This window comes from Hippichthys cyanospilos, chromosome 11 (assembly GCF_059441005.1).
Source record: "Hippichthys cyanospilos isolate Australia breed blue-spotted pipefish chromosome 11, RoL_Hcya_1.0, whole genome shotgun sequence".
NCBI classification, from domain to species: domain Eukaryota; kingdom Metazoa; phylum Chordata; class Actinopteri; order Syngnathiformes; family Syngnathidae; genus Hippichthys; species Hippichthys cyanospilos.
Window position 1 is genome coordinate 3,247,686 of NC_142379.1, and position 23,615 is coordinate 3,271,300.

Sequence of the window (23,615 nt, forward strand, 5' to 3'; positions counted from 1 at the left end):
GAGGAGAACCCCGCGGTGGAAACGCGAGTTTAGACCGGTGCATCGAAGTAGCACGACTGACAATCACGCTGCCATGGCGGGGGCTTTCTGTCAGAGTGGAAATAATGAGCGTGAAAAAAAGAGTTAAGTGGTGCACTCATGCACAAATTTTCTGCGCATTAAAACGCCGACTTGGCCTTGCCGGCAAAGGTCATGTTATTCAATAAGGACGTGAACCAGCGCGAATGAGAGGCGGCGAGCGGCGCCGATAAGGCGTGTCCTCGTCATTATTCACGATGGCTCCTGATGTCGTGTCAGCATGCGAGGTGTGACTCCGACTTGTTTTGGTGTGAGGGCTTTTCACAGTGACAAGCTCACGACGGCGTCCGGACGATTATCTCAGCACACGTCAAACACTTTCGAATTTTCGAGACGCGCTCACCCTTTGATTTCTTCTTGTGATTACCGACCAATCACGGGTATGGTATGTAATGGGTGACATGTATAGGCCGATGGCAGCGTGAATTATCAATTGGATTAACTCGTACCTTGATGAGATGAATTGAACAAAGGAACCGTGGATATACGGCTTAAGAGGAATTGTTACCATTCTATCGTGATTGGCGTATGGGCTAGCTTCGGATGGTATGGAGACGCTACAAGATTTACCCAGATCGGTGACAGGATCTGAACATAATTCCTTGTTGACCCAAACCCTGGTGATTTGATCCGACCTAGAGTAAATCCTTTGACGAATGCCTGTCTTTACACCAGAATTAGCAACAAATTAGCACAACTGAACAATCAATGGAAACATATGGTAACGATGGAATGGACTCTACATTCAGAGCTGACTACGACGATTTTATTTTTTAATGATTAATCAGAGAACAGCAGAAGAATATTTTGAGCCGTCTGTGCCTTTTAATAGTAGTAAAAAGTAAGCCTATAAGTAAGGCAGTAACGAAAACCCTTATCAAAATACAAGAGTTTGTCACTGGAAGAAAATGCCACATTTACAGTTCATTTAAATGATTGTAAAACGACATCAAAAATTCATGGCATCGTACCTTGCCGGACTTACTAAAAACCGTACAAGGTTGTCTTTTTTGAAGGTGCATACCCCTACTTACAAGCTTAAAAAATTGAGTAATAAATAAGAGCGGAACATCTCTTGGAGGCGTAAAAAATCCAGAAAGAATCAATGGAACAACAGCCCACCACTTCCAAGAAAAAGCAAGCTGCATTCAAGAGAGAATATCAGCAGTCCTCCCTCAAATCCACGTTCGTCGCTCCAAGGTGATTCCCATTCAGCGAACACACTCTGCGTAACATGTGAGGAGAGGCTTAAAAATGATGCAGCGAAGCCTTCAAAACGGCTTCGGCACATGAAGAACTATTACCCGGCATTAGAAGACAAGCGTGAATTCGTAGCAAGGCAAATAAAGCCCTGAATTCTACGGGACTTTCTACAGTGAGCAAGTCCCGGGGTAGCCCGGATCCAAGTTAATAAAGGTTATGTCACTGACTCCCTGGTGAAAATACGACGGCGTGAAAGCGGCCTCGGGTTGCGGATCACTGATATGGAGGAAGTTGGCGTCATCATCGGGGTTAAAGGTTCCCACTTACTTCTCAGGGGTTGATAATGACATGTCAAGCAAGCGTGAGCGGGCCGGTCGGAAAGAAGTCCCGACCGACCCGGAGCGCCTGACTCACCCGTGCGCTTCTCCCTGCCCCCCTTACACCCCCTTCATATATCTCCCTCTAACCCTTACCCCCATCCCATCCCCCTCACCTCAGTGTCCAATTACAGCCCACTCTCGTTAGCGCAGTGTCTGTCTGCAGCCTTTGAAAGGGCAGGGCGCACGGCCGCCGCCGTCACGCAGCCGCCAAGTCCAGATCTATCAAAAGCTCAAGAAAGAGTGCAAAAAAAGGCAAGTGCAGGCAGGCCTTCTCATTACAGAGTGCTTTCGAAGGTGAGGGGGACGTGACGGGCGGCCGACACTTCCGCTGCCCGAGTGTCACGTTGTCTTTGCGCTCTGTGTCCCTCCCTCTCAACAGGACCGACCTCCCGCCGGCCCACAAGCCCGCCCCTCCGCCGCCCAAGAAGAAGAACAGCGACATGAAGGGACACTTGACATCCGATGATATCCAGGTACGAAAGTTCCTTTTTTGCTCCTTTCGTTTAAAAAAGTGTTTCATGTGAAAAAATATCCATTCTTTCGACCGTCCTCATTAACCTCGAAGCTTCGCAGGGATCGCAGGATGTATTTAGAAACAAGGCTGAAGGAAACGGGTGCAAGCTAGTTTATAGCTTACCACAGCTAGCGAGAACATAATATAACCCCCCCCCCAAGTACTCAAGGGCAGATTGTGCTATCGGTGCATTTTCAGTCACTACTTGAACAAAAGAAATACATTAGTAGGGATGGGACGAGATCTCATACCTCGCAAGATTAAAACGCCACAGGATATCAAATTCTTTTTTCTTTTGAGCTTGTTGGGCCACAAGTGCAATGAAATACACAAAAAATGCGCCGCATGACAAAAAAAACACGTCCTCAAACTTACAAATAAACTTTACTTTACCAAATAATGTATGGACACGAATGCCTTGGAGCCTTTTCATGTTTTCAAGTTTTTCCCCGAAAATAATAACTCAGGGAGGATGACAACACTTTGTACCCCACAGCTTTTCTTCCCTACTCTAGTGAGCCGCGACACCCGATGTAAAAAAAACAACAACACAAATTTCTGAAATCACATTCTTTCAGGACGCTAAAAAAGGACTTAATTACACTGACATTTGATTGTATGGGGCCTGTTGCAGACAGTTAGCACAGCCTCTAGCATAAATTAGCTGCTAGCTGCTTAAGTGCCCGGAGAGCAATTGGATTGCTTGTCAATAAACGTAATAAACGTAAATCAAAACCGCGCACTTGATGCTGACATCCCGACAAGGTTGCTGTTGGTACTGATAACCTTTGACCAAAATATGTGGTTCGTACAACTTCTTTTCAAGGAGTACAGTGAAGTGCAAGGAGAATTAAAATCAAATGGTGCTTAAGTTTCTACTATGGACACTGGGTGGCACGCACGTAATGACATTGAAATTGAAAACTCATGAAGAAACAGTCATGTCACATTGAACTGTGTGCTAACTGCTGAGCTGTAATTTGGTAAATTTAAAAAGAAATAAGAAACTGATTGTTTATAATACAACACAGACCAAAGCAGAATAACTGGTTATGTTCCCGATGGCTAGCTCGTCGCATTGTGAATCTCTCTGGGGTAAGCGAAAGAATTTACCTTCGCTAAGCAGTAGTACGACAAAGCTAGATGCTAATGTTAGCATACGCGCACAACAGTAGCCACCGGTCACTTCTGCATGTAAATTGCAGTGCTCATCTTGGCATTCCTTGTAAAAGTATGAATTTTTGTCTATGAATTATGGACGGCGGACTAATGGGTTCTGTTCCGTTAATATTTTTTTTTAATGTATGTACATAATCGGGTATTGTATTATATTAATTATATTATGTAGCATTGTGTCATATGTTTATGTATTTGTAGGCATGTAACTGGCCTATTTTTATTATTGTAAGTGTATGGTTATATGGATATTTATAAAGTGTATTTATACTATATATATGTATATTCATAGAGTAGTTATACATAACTATATCTTATATAATTTATCTGTGTCACAATATTAGTATATACAACAAGAATACTAAAAAGGGGTAGGAAATAAAAAGCATTTTTACTATTCCTTTCCGATTCCTTTTTTGTTATATTTGACTTTATTTTCAATTTGACCTTTTTGTTTTGTATGTACAAACTATATCGCTATAAATACTGTACATATGATCGAAATAAATCATTAATTCATTCATTGTGTGGCAAAATCATTTTATAGGCCAGATTAAACTTCCTTGCGGGCCAGATCCGGCAAGCGGGCCCTATATTTGACACCGCTGTTCAAAATTGTCCACAGGTGTGAATGTGAATGGTTGTTTGTATTTTTTTGCTCTGTGATTGGCTGGGATCCTTCAAAGGTGTAGCCTATCTCTCCCCCACAATCATTTGGGATAAGCTCCAGTAGACACTAATGAGAAGACGCCCTATCGAAAAGGGATGTTCGTATGCTAATAAGCGTGTTGAATTTCTCGCTCTGGAAGCCCGACGCTTGTTTTTCGCATCCGCGCCTCGCTATTTCCACAGTTTGCATCATGCCCCTGTGCCACACGCGCGCAGTTAACTTGATGCAAATGCCAAGTTCAGCCGAGCGGCGAAAGTTGAAACCGCTGTCAAGCAAACAATTCCTTGTCCAAGTTCAGATTTTTCCCCTCTCAAAAACTGAGTAAGAGAAGTCAGACCCCTGAGCGCAATGTAACACTGCTGCTCGGAATTCTCGTAGGAAGCACTTTGGTGGCTGAAGTTAACTTTAAAAAGATTCAGGTTTTTTTAACACACTTCCAACATATATGTATGTGTTTTATGATCAAATTTCAGTGCAGCATTTGTGTGTGCAGCTCTCATTTCCTCCCGTTTTGTTTTTATGAACGCATATCATAAAGAATACTATTATTACACGATTTGATTTGATAAACCAATAAAATACAAAAGGAGGCTTTGAAAAAATAATGATTGTTTTATTCACTCTTGCATGCTTAAAGTTAATATTCTTCTGTTGATGTTTTTTTTTTTAACAAAGGGATTTATTTTTTTGCTTTATTGCACAATGAACCAAATCATTCCATTTCTTCATAAAAAAAAGAATTTTGGGTACATTTTACAACAACTGATGTATCATGTGATAATTTACTTCAAAATGTAGCAAAGTTTACTACAGATTGCATTCAAGAACTTTATTATAGTTTGTGATGTTATTATATCCTGAGGTAAACATTTATTACAGAGAGCGCAGCTATATTGTGAGAATCCGCCTTTTATAGCTGAATTTTGTTTTTCAATTATATCCTTAATGTAGTGCCCCCATATGAACTTTTCAGAAGTTTATTGGACGCTGGGAGAAGAGAAAAACAAAAAGGAGCACAATTCATCTCACGTCTCATCTCACACCAGACAGTCTGAAAATTCTATTGAATAATTGGTTATTCAGATAAAGAAAAAAAGTGTATGATTGTTAAAAGAACAATTATGAGAACAGAAGACAATAAGGCAGATTTCCGCATAATAAAAATAATTTCGGTCTTTCATTTATAGCTGTAATCAACATTTTAATTATTCTATTCTTTAACTATTCAACTGCCATCTGATGGCTCTCGCCAGCCTATATGGAGCACTTGAGTTGCGCTAGCTGCTAATACAACTGCTGCCACATAATTTACTGTCAGCGGAATTAGAGTAAATGGCAGATTATAAGCCTCTACTTTTTTCTTACACTTTGAACTCTGCGATTTATAATCCTGTGCGGTTTATCTGCAGTTTTTTATGAGCCACAAGGGGGCACCTTCATTTATCAATAAAGGGAGGAAGAAGAAGACGCTAGTTACATACATTTACTATCTTACTACCCATCAAGCTCGGTACTATGCATTTACTGTGCACAATAATATTAAAACAAATAAATATAAATAGTTTTTCAAAATGATTAGCTTTAAATTGTATGTATAACGTCTTTAAAAATATATATATATCAAATGCATCATTGTAGTAATATGTTTTCTATTCTTTGCAGGTTGTCCATCTGGACAAAGACGAGGAGATGCAGAAGCTCCCCCTCCAGCCGCCTTATTACGACATGGCGCCCTCCGAGTCGACCCCCTTCACCGATAAGCCGGTGAGTATTCGTCTCCACGAAGGGCACGTCCTCGCTCGCCGCCTTCGGCCAGACGTAATTGCCGGTGAGGCGTCGAGCGGGCCGGAGAATTGATTTACATCAAACGCCACTCGGAGGGCGTTGACCTCCGCTCCAAGTGGCCAGCCGAGACTTTATGACGAGTGATTCACTGGATCCACACGCAAATTTAGCTTTTCAACTCTTCGGCGCCTCCTATTTGGGAGATCTTTAAATTGTTTATATTTGCATAAATCAAGGGCTGAATTGAACCATTGTGCGGTATTTTGTCCATTCTTTTGATCCTTACATCAAAGGCATTTCTCATCAAAGGGAAAGCTTTTAAAGAAGACATTAGGGAGCTGAAATTTCACCCAGATGGTGACAACAAGTTCAACATGGCAGTGTGCTGGTTTTGGCCCAAATACTGTGAGAATGACGTGGAAGAAAATGACCTAAAATGATTAAAATACGGTTTAACTTAGTCAATTTTTTAGCTGCCTCCATATATTATATATAATGGAATGTTGTTGAATTAGAATATAGCAATAGCTCAAATTTCATTGTCGTAGACATAAGCCTGATTTTGGGAAGGTGTCACATATGTTTTTTGGAGGTCAAAGCTTTCCTGCACTATTTTTGTGCTCAACCAACCAAGAACCCAGTTGAACTCGGTGACATGAAAAATAATAACTTTGGTCAAAATTTCATTTAGTTGAGTATAATACAGGAAATTACTGCAGGATCTGTTTGATTGAATACATTCTTCTGCCTCTATACTTTATTCTGGTGATCAAAACATTTATCATCAGTTGCCCTAAGTTGCCCCCTCTTGCTGCCCCTTCTATAGATCAGATTATTATCTATAAAACTTGTATGTGTGTCTCAAACTGTATTCTTTTTAACACTAACAAAAGAGAAAGGCAATTTCAATTAAATACTCTTTACAGCGCTTATACAGGTTACAGGTTAGACTAAAATTGAAAAAAAAAAACAAGTGCATCAATGGGCCTGAAATTAAAAAAAATGCAGATCTTTATTTTATTGCAGTTATACTTCACATGGCAAAAATAAAGGCTTTTCCTTGAGGTCCTCTGCCCCCCGACTACTTGAGAAGAACAGTTCTAAGCTATTCAAATTTAACGCTACACTGTAGCAATGCGGACACCCTAAAACAATGCCATAAGAATGAAAAAAATGCTCATTTTCAACACGCGCCCGGATGATACCTCCACCCGCGCCACATCTCACAGATCCCGGTATGAGAACCCTTTCTCTATACCTGCAGAAGCTCTATCTTCCAATGCCGGCGCCGCACGTCTGAACCCCGGTTCACTTTGCACGCAGCCTCACCTCCCACTAATCCACCGTAATGACTTGATGTTTGCGCGGCTGGCGCGTGAAGATAAGTGTAGCATCATGGCGCTGAGTGTTGACCATGAAATGGCTGCCTTGTTGCATCAGGCGCTCCCCACCCCTGGGAACGCTCCAGTCCCCCTTCGCAGCTTTAGTTTGCTTTGGCTAGAGTCCCCGGTTTGAGTTACACAAAGTCTTTTGGGGCATTTAAACAATGAACATGATTTGTGTGCCTATGTGAGCGTGTGTGAGTGTGTCTCGCTGGGCTTTATGTAAATGTTTGCTGGAGCTACCCGACTATCGCTGAGTTCAAAGATGCTTTTTCAATGTTTTCCCCGCCGCATCGCGCTCAACACCGAACCGCTGCCGAGGGCATTCCGCACGTGGGGGTCATAATGTTGACAGGATGCTAGCCTTTTGTTAGCTTTTAAATTTGGTTTAACTTGTAGTTAACTGAAACTAAGCAGTGCCGAATCTCAATATAATTGAGGTCTATCTATCTATCTATCTATCTATCTATCTATCTATCTATCTATCTATCTATCTATCTATCTATCTATCTATCTATCTATCTATCTATCTATCTATCTATCTATCTATCTATCTCTATCTATCTATCTATCTATCTATCTATCTATCTATCTATCTATCTATCTATCTATCTATCTATCTATCTATCTATCTATCGAGCTAGCTAGCTACTGAACAAAGACGAGGAGATGCTAGCTAACTAGCTATTGCACCATCTTGCTAGCTCTATCTCATGAGCAATATTTTTATCTAGCCATCTCGCTTGCTGTCAGTCTCCTTAGCTATCTTACCACGCATCAAGCTAGGTAGCTTGCTAGTTATCTATTTCGGTAGCTCTCTAGCTCACAAGCTATTTATGTTGCTATGTATTTCGCTATCTCGCTGTATGTCTGTCTTTCCCTGTCTGTCATTCTGTATCTAGCTAGCTATTTTGTGTTTTAAATTTTTGTTTATTAAATTTGTATTTCGCATTATTCTTATCGGACAAAGATGCACAGACATGATAAGTGGACTGTTTAAGATCCTTAAAATAAACACAAAAACTCTCAGTCTAAATGCTTAAAAAGAAAAAAAAAGTGTATGAGCAGCTTTTGATCATTTTATGTTCATTGAATCCAATATCGTCATCGGATTCTGTGAATTTTAGTCTTTCAAATGTCGAGTTCTTTTTAAAGTACTAATTCTCTTTTTAATTCAATTTTTCATGCACTGCAGTGTCCAGGAAAGCTTATTCTAGGAAAGAGAAGTGCATGTAATCATGAGTCAGATGAAACTATGCTGGGATCATTTTGACTGCTGAAAGGCCAACTCAAATCTATCTATCTATCTATCTATCTATCTATCTATCTATCTATCTATCTATCTATCTATCTATCTATCTATCTATCTATCTATCTATCTGTCTATCTGTCTATCTGTCTATCTGTCTATCTATCTGTCTATCTATCTATCTAGCTATCTTGCTAGCTATCTAGCTATATTGCTTGCTAGCTAGCATATCTATCTATCTATCTATCTATCTATCTATCTATCTATCTATCTATCTATCTATCTATCTATCTATCATCTAGCTAGCTAGCTAGCTAACAAATCTATCTATCATCTAGCTAGCTAGCTAGCTAGCTAACAAAATATTCAAAATACATATGCAAAAATGGGCTGTAGGCCAATAAATCCAGGGTTTAAAAAAAGTCAGGAGGCGACAATTGGTAAGTCACATTAATTGATACGTATAGGGTGTCTTCTGTTGAGGAAAATCGGACTTAGTGGGTTTAAATAGATCAAAAGATAAAGACCAAAAACGTGTGTCCGTTGTACTGGACACCGGTCCTCAGAAAAACATGACATTTGAAGAGGTTTGTAGGTTTTTGATTTCCGCTGTCGATTGATCTATCTGTCTTTATTACTCCTCTATCCCTCCTTAAAGTTGATGCTCAAATCGATAAGTCGTTATATTTTTCAAGCGTTTATCTCAAACCATCTTTATCTACGCTATCTCTATCTATATTGCATCTTCTCGCTGCCAAGTCATGGAGGCGGCTTACTATTTAAATGAGTAAAGCAGACAAGAGGAGGCTGAGTGTGATCATGTAGATTGTCTCTGCCAGGAACAAAAATACAAATATGAAACGATGCAAACGTAGCCGGCAGCAAGCTAATCCGTTGCTCAGGCGCACGCGTACACTAAATACATATTCATCGCAATCTGACTGAAAGTACCTGCCTCTGCACCTGTCGCTCCGACCCGAACTGTCCATCTGTTTGCTTTATTTATTTTATTAAGCGACTATACCGTAGACTCACGGCAGCATATTTACAAGTCGCAAAAATACGAAGCAAAAGCGCCACCGTGAATTCTTAGGTATGAAGTAGCGAGAGGATATTTGGTCCGTTGCGGCCTTGATGGCAGATGGTGTTGATGTCGAAATGACAATCTATACAAGAGAAATGATTAAGTTCACCTCAAATATGCAACCGTGGTCTGACACTCACTACGGCGCAGACCTCCTCCAAGGCCAAACAGTCCTACTCTTGGCGCCCACCTCTAGCATATGTCTGTATTCATTTATTCATTTTTCACTGAATAGTCAAGGGAACCTTTGAATATTTCCATGCAAACAGGTATAAAAAAAAAATAGTTGGTAGGTCAATTAAGATGAATTAAGATCAGTTCGTTGCAACCATTTTTTACAGCATGAGTAAAAGCACCAAGTGTGACCATTTTCCTTTTGTACCAAATCGGTATATGCGTGGGTCACGACTAATTCATACAGAGGGTCTTATAGTCTCACATGAGAAAATCTTCAACCTTCTTGACATTTTGGTTTTTTTTCTTTTCATGCAAAAGCGAAACGTGCGTTGTTTTCAAATGTTTTCCTGTCTGTTGCTGAGGTTTCAAGTCAAAGCAATGATGTGGATGTTATTGCAATACCAAGCATCCCTCGCATATTCTCGGCGTGTTACTTTGAATAGACGACAAGAGAAAAGTGCCAAGTCAAAGCTCTCGGTGCTCTCAGGCATCATCTAAAATGGAAAACCAAGCTCCGCTGTTGATGCATTTCTCAGCTGTCAGCATAGTTTGTTTTTTCTTTTTTAAAAGGCTGCTTCTGCATTTATGTTGATTTAGTTTTTTTTTGTTTTTAGCGTGACTAATCTGGTCTCGCATGGGGTTTTCTGTCACTAAATACTGCTTTTTTTCCCCCTGGATGGCTTCAGTTTTTGTATTTGAGATAGTGAATACACAGCGGTACCTTTACTTACAAAATTAATTGTCTCCATAAGTGATTTCGTTATGTGAATTTTTTAGTAGCGACGTTTTTTTTTTTACGTCAATAGCCGAATCCGTTACATTCGTTACATTCGTTGTTGATGCATTTGTATAATTTATTGTAATGCTGATTTGTCCACAAACAATAGACACTAGTTCTTAGCAAAGATGTTTACTTTGGTTTTTCACTTTTCATCTTTATATGCTTCATCTACTCCTTCCACCAACAGTACACACCGTAGAACTCACATAAAACCGATATTAGCTACGGCTAACATTGTACATATTCATATAAAAATCCATATGTACCAATTTGTGCTGCTGTAAACAACCCTGTGAACACTTCCTCTTCAATCGCTAGCTAACTAGCTTGATGTCGCGGCTGACATTGTCATTAGCACATGAGCATAACGTGCAGGAAGTATTTTGCATGACATTAACATAAACTAAAGTAAACTTACAGCTCAACATTATCCCAAAATAAATATTATTGTAGACTTGTAAGTGATGCATAGATGACTGGAAATGTAAAATAAAAATGTACAAATAAAAAGACCTAAACAAAGTCCTCTGCACCCACCACCAGCACCATCTCAAGACAAACGAAGGAACTGCATTCATACTATCAACTGGTACAATAAATGTTATGAATTTAAAGAATTTATAAGTGGCGGTATAACTGTATTCCAACAGCGTAAATAACAAAACCAAAAACAAGTGTTTTGCTGACATTGAAAACCTAAACAGCGTCAATACACCGCTGTCACTAACTCATGTTCTTCCTATCAGACCTGTGGGAACCCAGTATTCATAACCATTTTTTTTCTCACTAAAGTTAACTGTCTGACTGGGTGCTCCCAAACACACATTTTTGCCACCTCAGCATTTCTACAGTAAAACGTTGTAGCTAATAAATGAAACGTTGCTGTTTACTTGGCCGACCCGGTGCAAAATCTCTCCTCCTCAACTGCGGGACCAAATCGAAACTAAAAGACGGTCGGGATGTGTTTACTCTTACCCTGGCGGGTGACGTGGTCTGTGTAGGGGAGGTATGAAATGCCTCTGTCATATTTATGTGCTAGAGCGGGGCCGATGTGAGAGCGTAGAATAAGCGGAACTTTAGCAATGCAAGAAAAAGAAAACGTTGCGAGTGTTTATGATGAGAAAGCAAAAGTAGACTTTTTTTTATGTCCTCTGAAAAGGTAAAATGTAACCTGGTCATTTTCGCTTCTTGTAAAATTCCCTTTTTAAGTGTAAGGAAAACGAGATTTTCCTGAAAGCTGCTTGAGAGCGACATGGCGAGCTCCAGCTGTCGCTAATGACGATTCTCTGGGGGCAAAACACTATCTGCCAATTCCCAATGTGAGGCGGCTGTAATTTTCCCCCTGATTGCACCCCGCTCGTGACAAATATTCCAGATATTTAAATAGGCAGCCAGCGAGGAACGCCAGCGACGGAGGAGAAGAGATGTGAATTATTAACATCCATTTCTGTAAAAGCCTCAATCTTTCCCCTGTAATCCTGCTATGGATGCAGATAGAGAGCAGCAAGGTGGCATCGCATCGTCACCCATTCAAAGATGCCGCGCGTGTAAATGCAAAATTCATATCTGATTTAATTTTATTGATCGCTTTCATAATTTATTATGTTCCTCCAACACACTTAGGGAGGCGTAGTTATTTGAATCAATTGTCAGAGTTTTTCTATTGCGTTCTTTTTTGCCCTCAGATTGCAGTTTGACAGCAAATGGAACCTGCATTTGCATTTTATTAAAACTTTTTGAGGTTTCGTCCAACTTTTTTGATTACGCTTGTAGCTCGGTATGCGCTGTCTGTGCATCGGTTTTTATCATGCGTAGATGGGTAATGGAAGTACGGGTGGATGCTAGTTATAGCGGTTTATCTTACCTAGCTCGGAAGAAAAAAATGTTTGTTGGTGGGCTAGCTCAACGGATGGACGTATGATATGGCTGATGGATGGATGGATGGATGGATGGATGGATGGATGGATGGATAGACATACAGATAGATAGATAGATAGATAGATAGATAGATAGATAGATAGATAGATAGAGCTCTCTATCTGTCTATATCTATCTAACAGCCTGTTAATACTCTATCTAGATAGATAGATAGATAGATAGATAGATAGATAGATAGATAGATAGATAGATAGATAGATAGATAGAGCTCTCTATCTATCTATATCTATCTATCTATCTAACAGCCTGTTAATACTCGATCTAGATAGATAGATAGATAGATAGATAGATAGATAGATAGATAGATAGAGCTCTCTATCTATCTATATCTATCTATCTATCTATCTAACAGCCTGTTAATACTCGATCTAGATAGATAGATAGATAGATAGATAGATAGATAGATAGATAGATAGATAGATAGATAGATAGATAGATAGATAGATAGATAGATAGATAGATAGCTCTATCTATCTATCTATAGATAGATAGCTCTATCTATCTATCTATCTATCTATCTATCTATCTATCTATCTATCTAACAGCCTGTTAATACTCGATCTAGATAGATAGATAGATAGATAGATAGATAGATAGATAGATAGATAGATAGATAGATAGATAGATAGATAGATAGATCTAACAGCCTGTTAATACTCGATCTTGATGGATGGATGGATGGATAGATAGATAGACAGACGGAAAGACAGACAGACAGACATAAGATTACATGGTTTGAAAGTAACTAATATTAAAGTGTCATGTTATTTTATTAATTACATCCAGCAACTTGCTTGTCATTCTTGCAATCCTGATTCTTTAAAAAACAACCAAAAAAGCTTCTCACACCAACTTTTAACACGATGGTCTACGGGGTAGAAAAAAAACCATGATCCATGTCATATTTGTTTTCTATTTCGATTCCGAAGGATCGCTGCCTTCAAGGGTCTACGTGAGCGACGGACGCTCAGAATGTGGCTGGTGGAGTGACGAAAAAGAAGTATTTTTAGAGTCAATGCTGAACGCTTGCTTTCATTGTCCATTGATTAGCTCGCTGAAGTCATTTACTCAGTCATTCACTCAGGCCAATTGCTCATCGGGTCAATTGGTGGCTCAATCACACGAAGGTTAACATGCACGCCTCAGCGTCTCCGGGACGACGGTGCATGTCGATAAAATCAACATTTAACCACTGCCTGAACGGGAATAAGTTTGAAGCTGTTTTCTAAATGAAAACAGGAAGGCAACTTTGTGATATGCATGTAAAAATCTGAGGCCATGTACGCGCAAACGCAGGTATTTTTAAAAACAGCTTTTCTTTGATTTTTGATCCGCATGGACTGATAACCGTTTCACAGTTTACCATAGTGATAAACTGTCAAGGTTAACACTGTATATCAAAGGGTCTGTTTAAACTGGGCAGAAAATGTTTGGCTGCTTGCAGAGTTGATTCAACAAGCCACCCCTTTGATATACGCAGATGGCAAATGTTTTGTTTTTTTTCAACTTCTTGGCATGCATTGAGGATAAGGACGACATTTTTGTTTTAACCACTTTAGAGCTGGACGCTTTAAACCAATAAATATGCAGAATTTTTAAGATGTCGCCACTTGTGATTGGACGAAACTTTACCAATTGAAATCAATTGTTATGACGCTTAACACACCTATTTTTTTTAGATCTTTACCATACGACTCTCAAAATGCGATTTCAAAAAGGCAAATGTAAGAGCTCCTTTTTGAGCAAAAACACATCTTTAAGCTCTTGCTAGCCAAACGGGCTGCTTTTGGTACAATTGTAAGGCTTGCAAGTGATAAGATTCAAAGTTATTTTGAAAATATATCATTATTTTAGAGGACTTTTTTCAAACTCTAGTGTGCCTCACAGTGGCATAATAGGACCAGTGATATGATATCACTTGTGCTTGCAGAGTCGACTCGACAAGATGGCAAGCTGCTAATTACTGTTTTGTTTTTCTTAACCTTGGTATGCATGGACGATAAGGAACAGGTCTAAAAAATAGATTACCAGAGGAATGTTAGTGTATTTATTTATTCATTCTTCACTACTAAACTCGGTCCAGTATTTCATTTAAAAGTAGAATACATTGTGCTAAATGGGGAAAAAAAAAACAGATCTTTAATTTTAATACAGTGATGTGATATTTTTACTCTTGGTAATCACACCGTCAGAATCCAATATTGGGGCATGCCGAGATGCAAGCATCTGTTTTCGGACCCGGAGCTAGGATTTATGTAGGTTTTTAAAAATACCTGTCTACACATGGCCTCAGTATGTTCTCATCTCATTTGTCCACTTTTCTTTTGTGTCCATCTGTCCGTGTTGACGGAAGCATTGACGGTCCCGCGCGGCAGCCGGCGCCACCGCCCGCCGCCTCTCCTTTGCGTCGGCTCCTCACTCGCATCTCGCCCTTTCTTGTCTCCAGAACTCGGGCCACAAGGACTGCGAGGTCCAGTACGCGGAGCTGGATACTGCAGCCTTGGCCTCCTCCCCCAGCCCGCGAAGCTCGGCTCACTCCGGCCCTGGGGACCTTGTCGAGTACGCAACCATCCAGCCTAGCTCACACTAGCGCATGCCATTATAGGCCTTTCCCCTCAGACTTTGGCCTCCAGGTACACAGACCGACGCACTCCTCTTTCTCATCCTCTGACTCGCACCGGCTTCCCTTTTGAATAATACACACGGTAACCCGCTTCCCTCCTCCAACCCCGCCGTCCACCTTCTCCTTTGGTCTTGGCCGGCTTTTCTTTTCTGGCCTCCGCGGAGAGATGCCGCCGGGCTATTATTTCAGACTCGTGGCGCAGGCGTGCAATTTGGCATAGAAAAACGGAAGACGAAGCTAGGCGAGCGCTCGTAAAAATCCGCACGGCGATGGGTTGTCGTATTGTATTGCGAAAAGTCACCCTGGTAACACTCATTGAGATTAACCCTTGTGCACTATTTTGGCCATTTTTGGGTCATTTCCCATATTGCGAGAATGATGTTTCCACATCATCCTTGCAGTATTTTAGGGACGACACACTCCTGGTAATGAGATTACCAAGTGGTTGTGCCATTTCAAGTGTTTTTATGTTTTTCGTTCTTCAATTAATGGGGTTTGTTTATTATAAGTTTGTATTTGAGATACTACGATTAGCATTTAAACGTGCAGTATTTTGACCATTTTTGGGTCATTTTCTTTCCCATCGTTCTATTGTATTTTAATGCAGGGATGGCACTTTCCTGGTAGTGTGATAACTAAGTGGTCGTGGCATGTTGAATTTTGCCATGTTGTCACCATCTGGGTGAAATTTCAGCTCCCGGGTGTCATCTTTTCCTTCTATATGAAATGCCTTTCAATGTAAAGGTCAAAGGATTGGACAAAATACCACAGAAGGGTTCATTATTTTATTTATTTGTTATTTTTTTCACAGCACAAACTGTCCCCGTCAAAGTCGAGTACTTGATACTTGATACCACTTTAAGCAGCTGTTCTTAAATTTGAGAAACACAGTTATAAAGGGAACCTTGTGTAGCAGCGTGACCAAAGGATTTGGGGTGGGAGTAGAGTACATCTCCTGCCCTCATTGGTCGATGGCAAATCCAGTGGTCGAGCCAGGAGCCAATCACGTGTCTTGTAGGCGCTGCACTTCCTCAAAGTCACACACACTTAGAAGGAGACACAAATGAAGTAACTGCAGAGCATTGTAAATCTCTTACCAAGATTTTTTTTGCGATAAATCGGAACGTCAAGTATAAACTCTAATTGTTATCATGTTTGGTCAGCGACAGGCTTCACTTTAATTAGACTTCCTGGGCGCCGCTATTATAACCACGGCTCTCCGTTAGACTACAGCCAAAGGAAAGGAAACGGGAACCGGAAGGGACAACATTACAGTTACTGCATAAGTTTTAATCATTCCAGATTTAAATAAATATGTGTACCGCGGTAACATTAGTCTTAAATATGTAAAGTATAAATACTTTTCACATTAAAAAAAGTTACCCACATACACATGCATGAAAATTCCGTCGGGGGAGGGGGGAGACTAATCTTTTTGCGACACTTTGGCGTAATCGACGTGAAAAGAATATACTGTACTATATTTACAGTCAACAACTATGTACGTCACCGGCGGTAAACGTTTGGATTCCATTTAAAAAATGGAAACGTCAGAATTCTCCACGTGCTTTGTAATCATAACTAAGGCCAATAATATACTTTCCAAAACTTTCTTGCCAAGAACACTTCAGCATGCATTGTGCGCCCAATCACCAAGATATAAAAATCCGGTCCCAGCCGTCAAGTGTTTACGCAGCTCTTGACAACATCGCAGCGGTGAGGAACAAAGCCGTCTATCAATTGAAGTCAATTTGGATTACGGATATACAGCAGAGCGGGGCTTTGTTGCCCGAAGGGTTTCCATGGCGACCGCTGCCACTTAGGTGCAGACGGGGTCGAGGCGGAGTCTAGGGGTTTATTGAAACGTTGCGGCAGCGCTCGTTCTCTTCACGTTCGCCGCGTCTCATTGAATGTTTACCCAGGTATTCGCGATGGATATTGATTTCATGATAAGTTTATTTTATTATGTCTGTACTGTCATGCTGCTCTCAGTATCACGCTTTGCTACTGGACACAACTTTAAACTACAATTCTAAACACATTGTGAAGTCAATAGCTATCTGGCAAATTGATTTGATACAGCTCTTGTATTGAATCTCATTAGATTGCGCAGGTTGTACCTAAAGTCCGCCGGACACAAGAATGAAGGCCACCGGTTTTTCAGTAACATGAAAAACAATTTGCATTTTAACGTGGCACAAGCATGCAATGCACACAAGCAGTGGAGCGAGCTACTTTATTTATTCTCATCCACTTCCTTGATAATCGCACCATGTTTTCCTGGTTCACTAAAAGTCATATACCGTATTTTCCGCACTATAAGGCGCACCTAAAAGCCTTAATTTTTTTAAAAAGCTGATGGTGCGCCTTATAATCAGGTGCGCCTTATGTATGGATCAATGTTGAGATTGGGATTCGTAGATGGGGAACGAACCGATAAAGTAAGCTTTACCAGTTTCTTTTGTGTGTTTACAGTTGAGCAAGTTTGCTCATATTGGCATTGAGTTATTATGCTATTGAGAGTTTAGAGTTATTATTTGAGTTATTACTTTGAGTGTTACTCAATTGTGATTGAACAGGTTTTAAAATATGTCATCAATTTAGGGTGCGCCTTATAATCCGGTGCGCCTTTTAGGTGGAAAAGGTTTTTAAATATGTCCTTAACTGAGGGTGCGCCTTATAATCCAGTGCGCCTTATAGTGCGGAAAATACAGTACTAAATATACGGTTTATACTGTATATTATTTTTTCTGTTCTTTGTTCATATTATTATTATGGATCAATTTCATCGTATATCTGTTAGCAATGCAACAAAAAGTTGTTCTATTCTAGAAATTAATATCTACGCTCACAAACGTTAGCATACTAGTTTTGTCTACTGTTTATTATTTAACAAACAGGTGCGGAAAAACATTTTGTTATATGTATTTTAGAGTAGCATTTCAAGATTTTTTGTTACAGTTTTACCCTTTAAAGTCATATACAGTACTGTAAATCTAGTGCGAGTCGAGCTGTTGCAGGGACAAAGCTCAAGGAAATTAGCACATCTTGTGTGTTTTATATTCATTACAAAACTAAAAATCGTTACTATTGCTATTCCTGATTTTTATTGGTATTGATGTCCTTATCGGCTTTACTGTTCTGTATTGGCCTGTTTGTTATTGTTTTTGTGCGTTTCTTGGAAAGTACGAGCCTGTTAAGTGATTAGCGTTGCCTTGTATTTGTGCAGGTTTAATGACATTTAAGCTATCAGATCCTAGTCTATGCTAATTAGTAGCACTAAATCGGGTTCAGTCGGCATTACCTTAAATCTTCTGACAGATTTCTATTGCCTGATTTACAACAAAAGTATAATGAGATCCTGAAATGTTGGCCTTTCCTGTGCCAGACCACGATTTTAAGTTGCCACCTCGATAAAAAATTCCATGAGGCGCCACCGGTCGAAATAAACATCAAGCGTATCTCATATAGCATGTGTAGAATGAATATTGGGTCTGCTCCTCTCTCGCGTTCAGTCAGCAGCTTAGGAAATGATGACGGCGCAGCCGCACCTACAACATGAAAGTCCTCCCGGGAATCTCCCGTCGACATTCCCGGCTCGCCTACAAAGGCCCCGGCGCCCCCAGGTTACGCCGCTCGATAAAACCGCAGTCGAGCGGCTGATTGAACCTCTCGTTCATCCCGCCCGACATCACACCGGCTCCAATAAATGCTTTTAGCTTCGGCTTCGGAGTCGGCAATAATCTACGAAATGAATCAGCCGCCTGCTAATCGCTGCTTGATTGTGCACGTATTTTTTTTTTTTAAGTGTCGCTTTGACAGACTTATTACATTATCAGATATGTGGAGGCCGCTCTACTTCAAACTACTACAGAATGACTTCAAGGTGAGCCAGATTTCATTTAGATTAGCGCCTCGGTTCAAACGTATGCGCTTGATAAAGTTCCCCGCGTCCCCCCGGTCCTCCTGTTTGCTCAAAGTTGGATAGAACTTTAATTGGAGTGGGGAAGAGAGGAAGGACCTGATCGTTCATCTCCCAAAAAGACGACGCGGAGAGGACGGATTCCTCTGGCGAAGTCCTCCCGCCCCGATCGGACATCAGAATGGGATTGAGTCGATAGAGCGCATTACTCTTGAATGCTGCGAAGGAATACATTTTATGAGATTGCTTAAGTGAACGCTCTCAGGGTGGATATTAAGGATATGTGTGGGGTTTTCAAAGGTACTAAAATGAAAATTGAGAAAATGAAGGCCATCAAAGTGTATTCAAAGTTATTTCAATGAAGGTTGAGCAGACCTTCCTATTTAGATTCTGTTCGATTAGCCTTTTTGTCATTTTAAGAACTTCTTGAAATCACTATGGGAATCTAAGAAAGGTCTGCGATATGATTGAAAATTTAAATGCATTGACAAAGCGTTATTAGACCAATTTAACGTTCGCATGGACTACCCAGCATTAGAAGAAAAAAAAAGTAATTCTCAAGGAGTCCATTTTACTCTGAAGCGTCTATCCCACAAACGTTTACGAGTCAGCGAAGGTAGCAGGTGTTGCGATCTCGTGAGGGTTTGTTCCTCAGAAATATTCACCAGACGTTCACCTGTACTCTTCTTGTCGCAAGAAAGTGTTGGCGTTCAAAAGAATATTCAGCAGAATTCCCCACGACTCGTAACAAAACATGAAAACTGTTAGCGTCTGTTTTTAGGTTTGCAACCATTAACAATCCTTTGCAAACCTCTGACGTGGACGTTATGCAACCTACGAACGCTCAATGAAAGTTCAACAGACTTTACTATTTCAATATCATCTGATTACACTTTTTGTCATTTGAAGGTCTCATGAAAATCGGTATCAATATCAGAGAATGTTCACCCATACAATGGTAAATTCAGATGTATTCAGAAAGTCTTAAAAGTTCTTCTGTTAGACCGATTCGATGTTTGCGTCAACCACCCTTCATTGGAATGATACAAAGTAGTTTTTTCAAATGTAGGGGTAAACTTTTACCCCTAAGTGGGATAGGGGTAAAATTTTCCCCCTAAGTGGGATAGGTACCTTATTCGGCGATTGATCCCCGGACGTCCATACCGTTATTTTCCCGAGGAATGTTTTTGTTATAATTCAAAAAGGAAATTTTGTAAATTTCATTGCGACAAAAAAAAAAAAAACTCTTAGCCACCATTTGGAGAACATATAGAAAATATGTTCAACTGTAAACCGTTCCTGGCGTAAATGTTACGCTAACTCCGCCAAAATCGTAAACCTTTACACCTCAGTGGAAGAGTCTAAACTGGGTAAATTTTTTAAAAGTATACATGGACGAGAGTAAAATGTTCACAGTAAATCCAAACGTAACTTTTACTCTATTTTCATTATGTACCAAATGTGTTATTTTTAGGGAATTTACTGATTAAGCGACGCACATACGCTTCCATGGCTAACATTCCCAAACGTTCACATGGAACATTCCGATAGTTGGTCATGTTGCCAAGCAGCATGTACTGATTTGACTTGTATTCAATAACAAATATGGCTTGGATATAGCAAAACAATGCCAGGAAGTTAGATCAAATTGAAAAAAAATGAAAAAACTCAAGCAAATGACCTCTGGGCTCCCACATTGGGACTCGTGCAGTTGCGAGTCCAAACAACTTTTGATCCAGACTTTGTCTGCAAACTGTAACTGTCCAAAAATAGCGATACGTTTTGCAAGGCATCAAAAGTGACAGCCTAATGTTATCTTAGGATGTGTCACACCGTTAAAAGGCAGTCAAGGCTGGCTAGATTTCGGTCCACTTTTCACTGGCATTCGGAAAAATTATGGCAATCAAACTTCAACCTCCATGTTTGGCGAATGTGAGTTCATAGCTCCAAGTCCATCATTTTACTGTCAGAAAAGTAATAACCTTTGACAGCAAACATTTTTGTTGTTGTAGTTGTTGTTATGTTCTTTTTGAGTGTTGTATTGGCTGCGCTGCCTGTGGGGGAGCTGAATGTACTGTAAAACATGACCTAAGTGTGGAAGATTTCTAACCCCCCTGGAAATTTGCACCATTTGACCTGATGCGATTCTCTGGGGCAAACCTGAAAATAACCAGCCTCTTTCCTCAAAACATTATTTAGGAATTAGACAGTAACTTCTGTACCTTGTTAGTTACAATTGTTTTTAACTTGCCTACTTTTCTGCATCTATTGTTAAAAACGGTCTAGAATATACCTACCTAGCTTCTTAACAACATACCAATGTTGCTTGTTGTACTCAGGTGTGTCTTCTCTACCCAGTGACCAGTATGTGTACTTACCATCCTACCTTTCTTTGTACTGATTTGACCTGACTTTCTTTCTAACCGTCCCAATCATGAAAATCAACTGATCTTTACTTCTACTTAATACAAATGAGCCATCTTACTACCTACTTTCCTACCTACCTACTGCACCTACCTACCTACCTACCTTTCAACCTCGTCACCTACTGTACAACTTCCTTCTTTAAGTTTCTACCTACTTACCTACCTAATGTACCTACCTACCTAACCGACCTAACTACTGTGCCTGCTTATCTATCTACCTATCCATCTAGCTACCTACCTACCTACCTACCTACCCACTTCCAGTACTTTGACTACCTACCTACCATCTGTGACTACCTACCTACTGTACCTAGCTACTTACCGACCTAGCAACTGCAACTACTACCTTCTAACAAATCTTTAATTAACTACCTACTGTTTTTACCTACCTACCTACCTACCTACCAATTGTTCATAAAGGTCTACTATTATTACCTTCCTACATACCTACCTTCCTATCTACCCACTTCCAGTACTTTGACTACCTACCTACCATCTGTGACTACCTACCTACTGTACCTAGCTACTTACCGACCTAGCAAGTGCAACTACTACCTTCTAACAAATCTTTACTCACCTACCTACCGTTTTTACCTACCTACCTACCTATCTACCAATTGTTCGTAAAGGTCTACTATTATTACCTTCCTACATACCTACCTTTCTCTCTACCCACTTCCAGTACTTTGACTACCTACCTACCATCTGTGACTACCTACCTACTGTACCTAGCTACTTACCGACCTATCTACCAATTGTTCATAAAGGTCACTATTATTACCTTCCTACATACCTACCTTCCTATCTACCCACTTCCAGTACTTTGACTACCTACCTACCATCTATGACTACCTACCTACTGTACCTAGCTACTTACCGACCTAGCAACTGCAACTTCTACCTTCTAACAAATCTTTACTCACCTACCTACCGTTTTTACCTACCTACCTACCTACCTATCTACCAATTGTTCGTAAAAGTCTACTATTATTACCTTCCTACATACCTACCTTTCTCTCTACCCACTTCCAGTACTTTGACTACCTACCTACCATCTGTGACTACCTACCTACTGTACCTAGCTACTTACCGACCTATCAACTGCAACTACTACCTTCTAACAAATCTTTACTTACCTACCTACCTATTTTACCTACCTATGTACGGACAGTAAATAAGTAGTGTTCGTTCCTACCTACCTTTCTACCTGCCCACCTACCTACCTCCTACCCATCGTCTAAATGGAGTATCGGCTTGGGTAACAATGTAGAATGCTAATCTCTGAAATTGTGTCACTTGATTGATGATTGAACCAGCTTTTGCGGTTTCGGATTCTGCAAACGTTCTCGGGTTGACAACCATATAAAATCAATGTGAATGTCGGTTTGGTACGGACGTGTAATCCATCAAGAGTTTGGAAGAATATGGCTTGTGGACTGGTAGAAGTGGTTACTGACTGAACAATTGAAAAGCCGGAGTGACTCAGCCCGTTCTTCGCAACAATCCAGCCAATCTCCTGACGCGCAACTTTCACGGTCTGTTTTTCATTTGGAAAGTGTCAAGCTCTTTTCAAGGAAACGTTAAACGAGCCAAAAAAGAGCCCTGCCGCTCACACTCGCTGACCCCGAGTAAATACGTTTTGTCAGACCCAAGGTCACCGCGTTGTCTGCTCGGGTTCTGTCAGGTTTCCCGACCACCCATCCAAACCGAATCTCGTTTCATTTAAGGCCTCTTTGTTAGCAGGGAACAGTTGATGTTAACTTTAAAGAGCTTCATGTGGTGGCAAAATTAAAAATGTATTCATCAAGTACATCTACCAGAAAATCTATTTATTAAAATTTTGTCGTGTCACTTCCAAACAAAGGTCTACAGCAGGCTGGCTTACTAAACACTCCTTTTAATGCTCCCTGTTTTTTTTTACCCTAACACTTAGTTCTTTCATCTGCAAAGTTTTCATGCTGTATTATTTTTTGGTGTCTGATTATTTCATGCAAACAATTGTTACATTCACTTGAAGTCTGCTTGTGGTTTTGTCGTCGAAACCTTTCCAGACAGGGGATCGTCATTTTCGTAGATGTAGAGATGCGTGACGAATATTCGTAAGTTTCCTTTGTTTCATTCTTCTATATTCTAATTAATGCATGCATTTTTAAAAACATTTTTAACATGTTTTTTCCCTGTCGCCAATTTTTCCCCTTTGTTTGCATCCATGCTGTTAGTGATAAGC

General features: G+C 40.2%; 1 protein-coding gene across 5 annotated transcripts in view; it reads left to right on the forward strand.

The window, feature by feature from the left end:
• nectin1b (nectin cell adhesion molecule 1b) overlaps positions 1-23,615 on the forward strand; it is a 207,474-nt gene that overhangs the window by 175,335 nt on the left and 8,524 nt on the right. For 2 of the 5 annotated variants that reach the window (XM_088426920.1, XM_088426921.1), the window contains 2 exons: positions 2,039-2,134; positions 5,684-5,785. In XM_088426920.1, the coding sequence (XP_088283046.1) occupies positions 2,039-2,134; positions 5,684-5,785 (198 nt within the window). Of the gene's footprint in view, positions 1-2,038; positions 2,135-5,683; positions 5,786-14,863; positions 15,051-23,615 lie in introns of all 5 variants that reach the window. The other 3 variants (XM_088426924.1, XM_088426923.1, XM_088426922.1) reach the window with 3 other exon arrangements.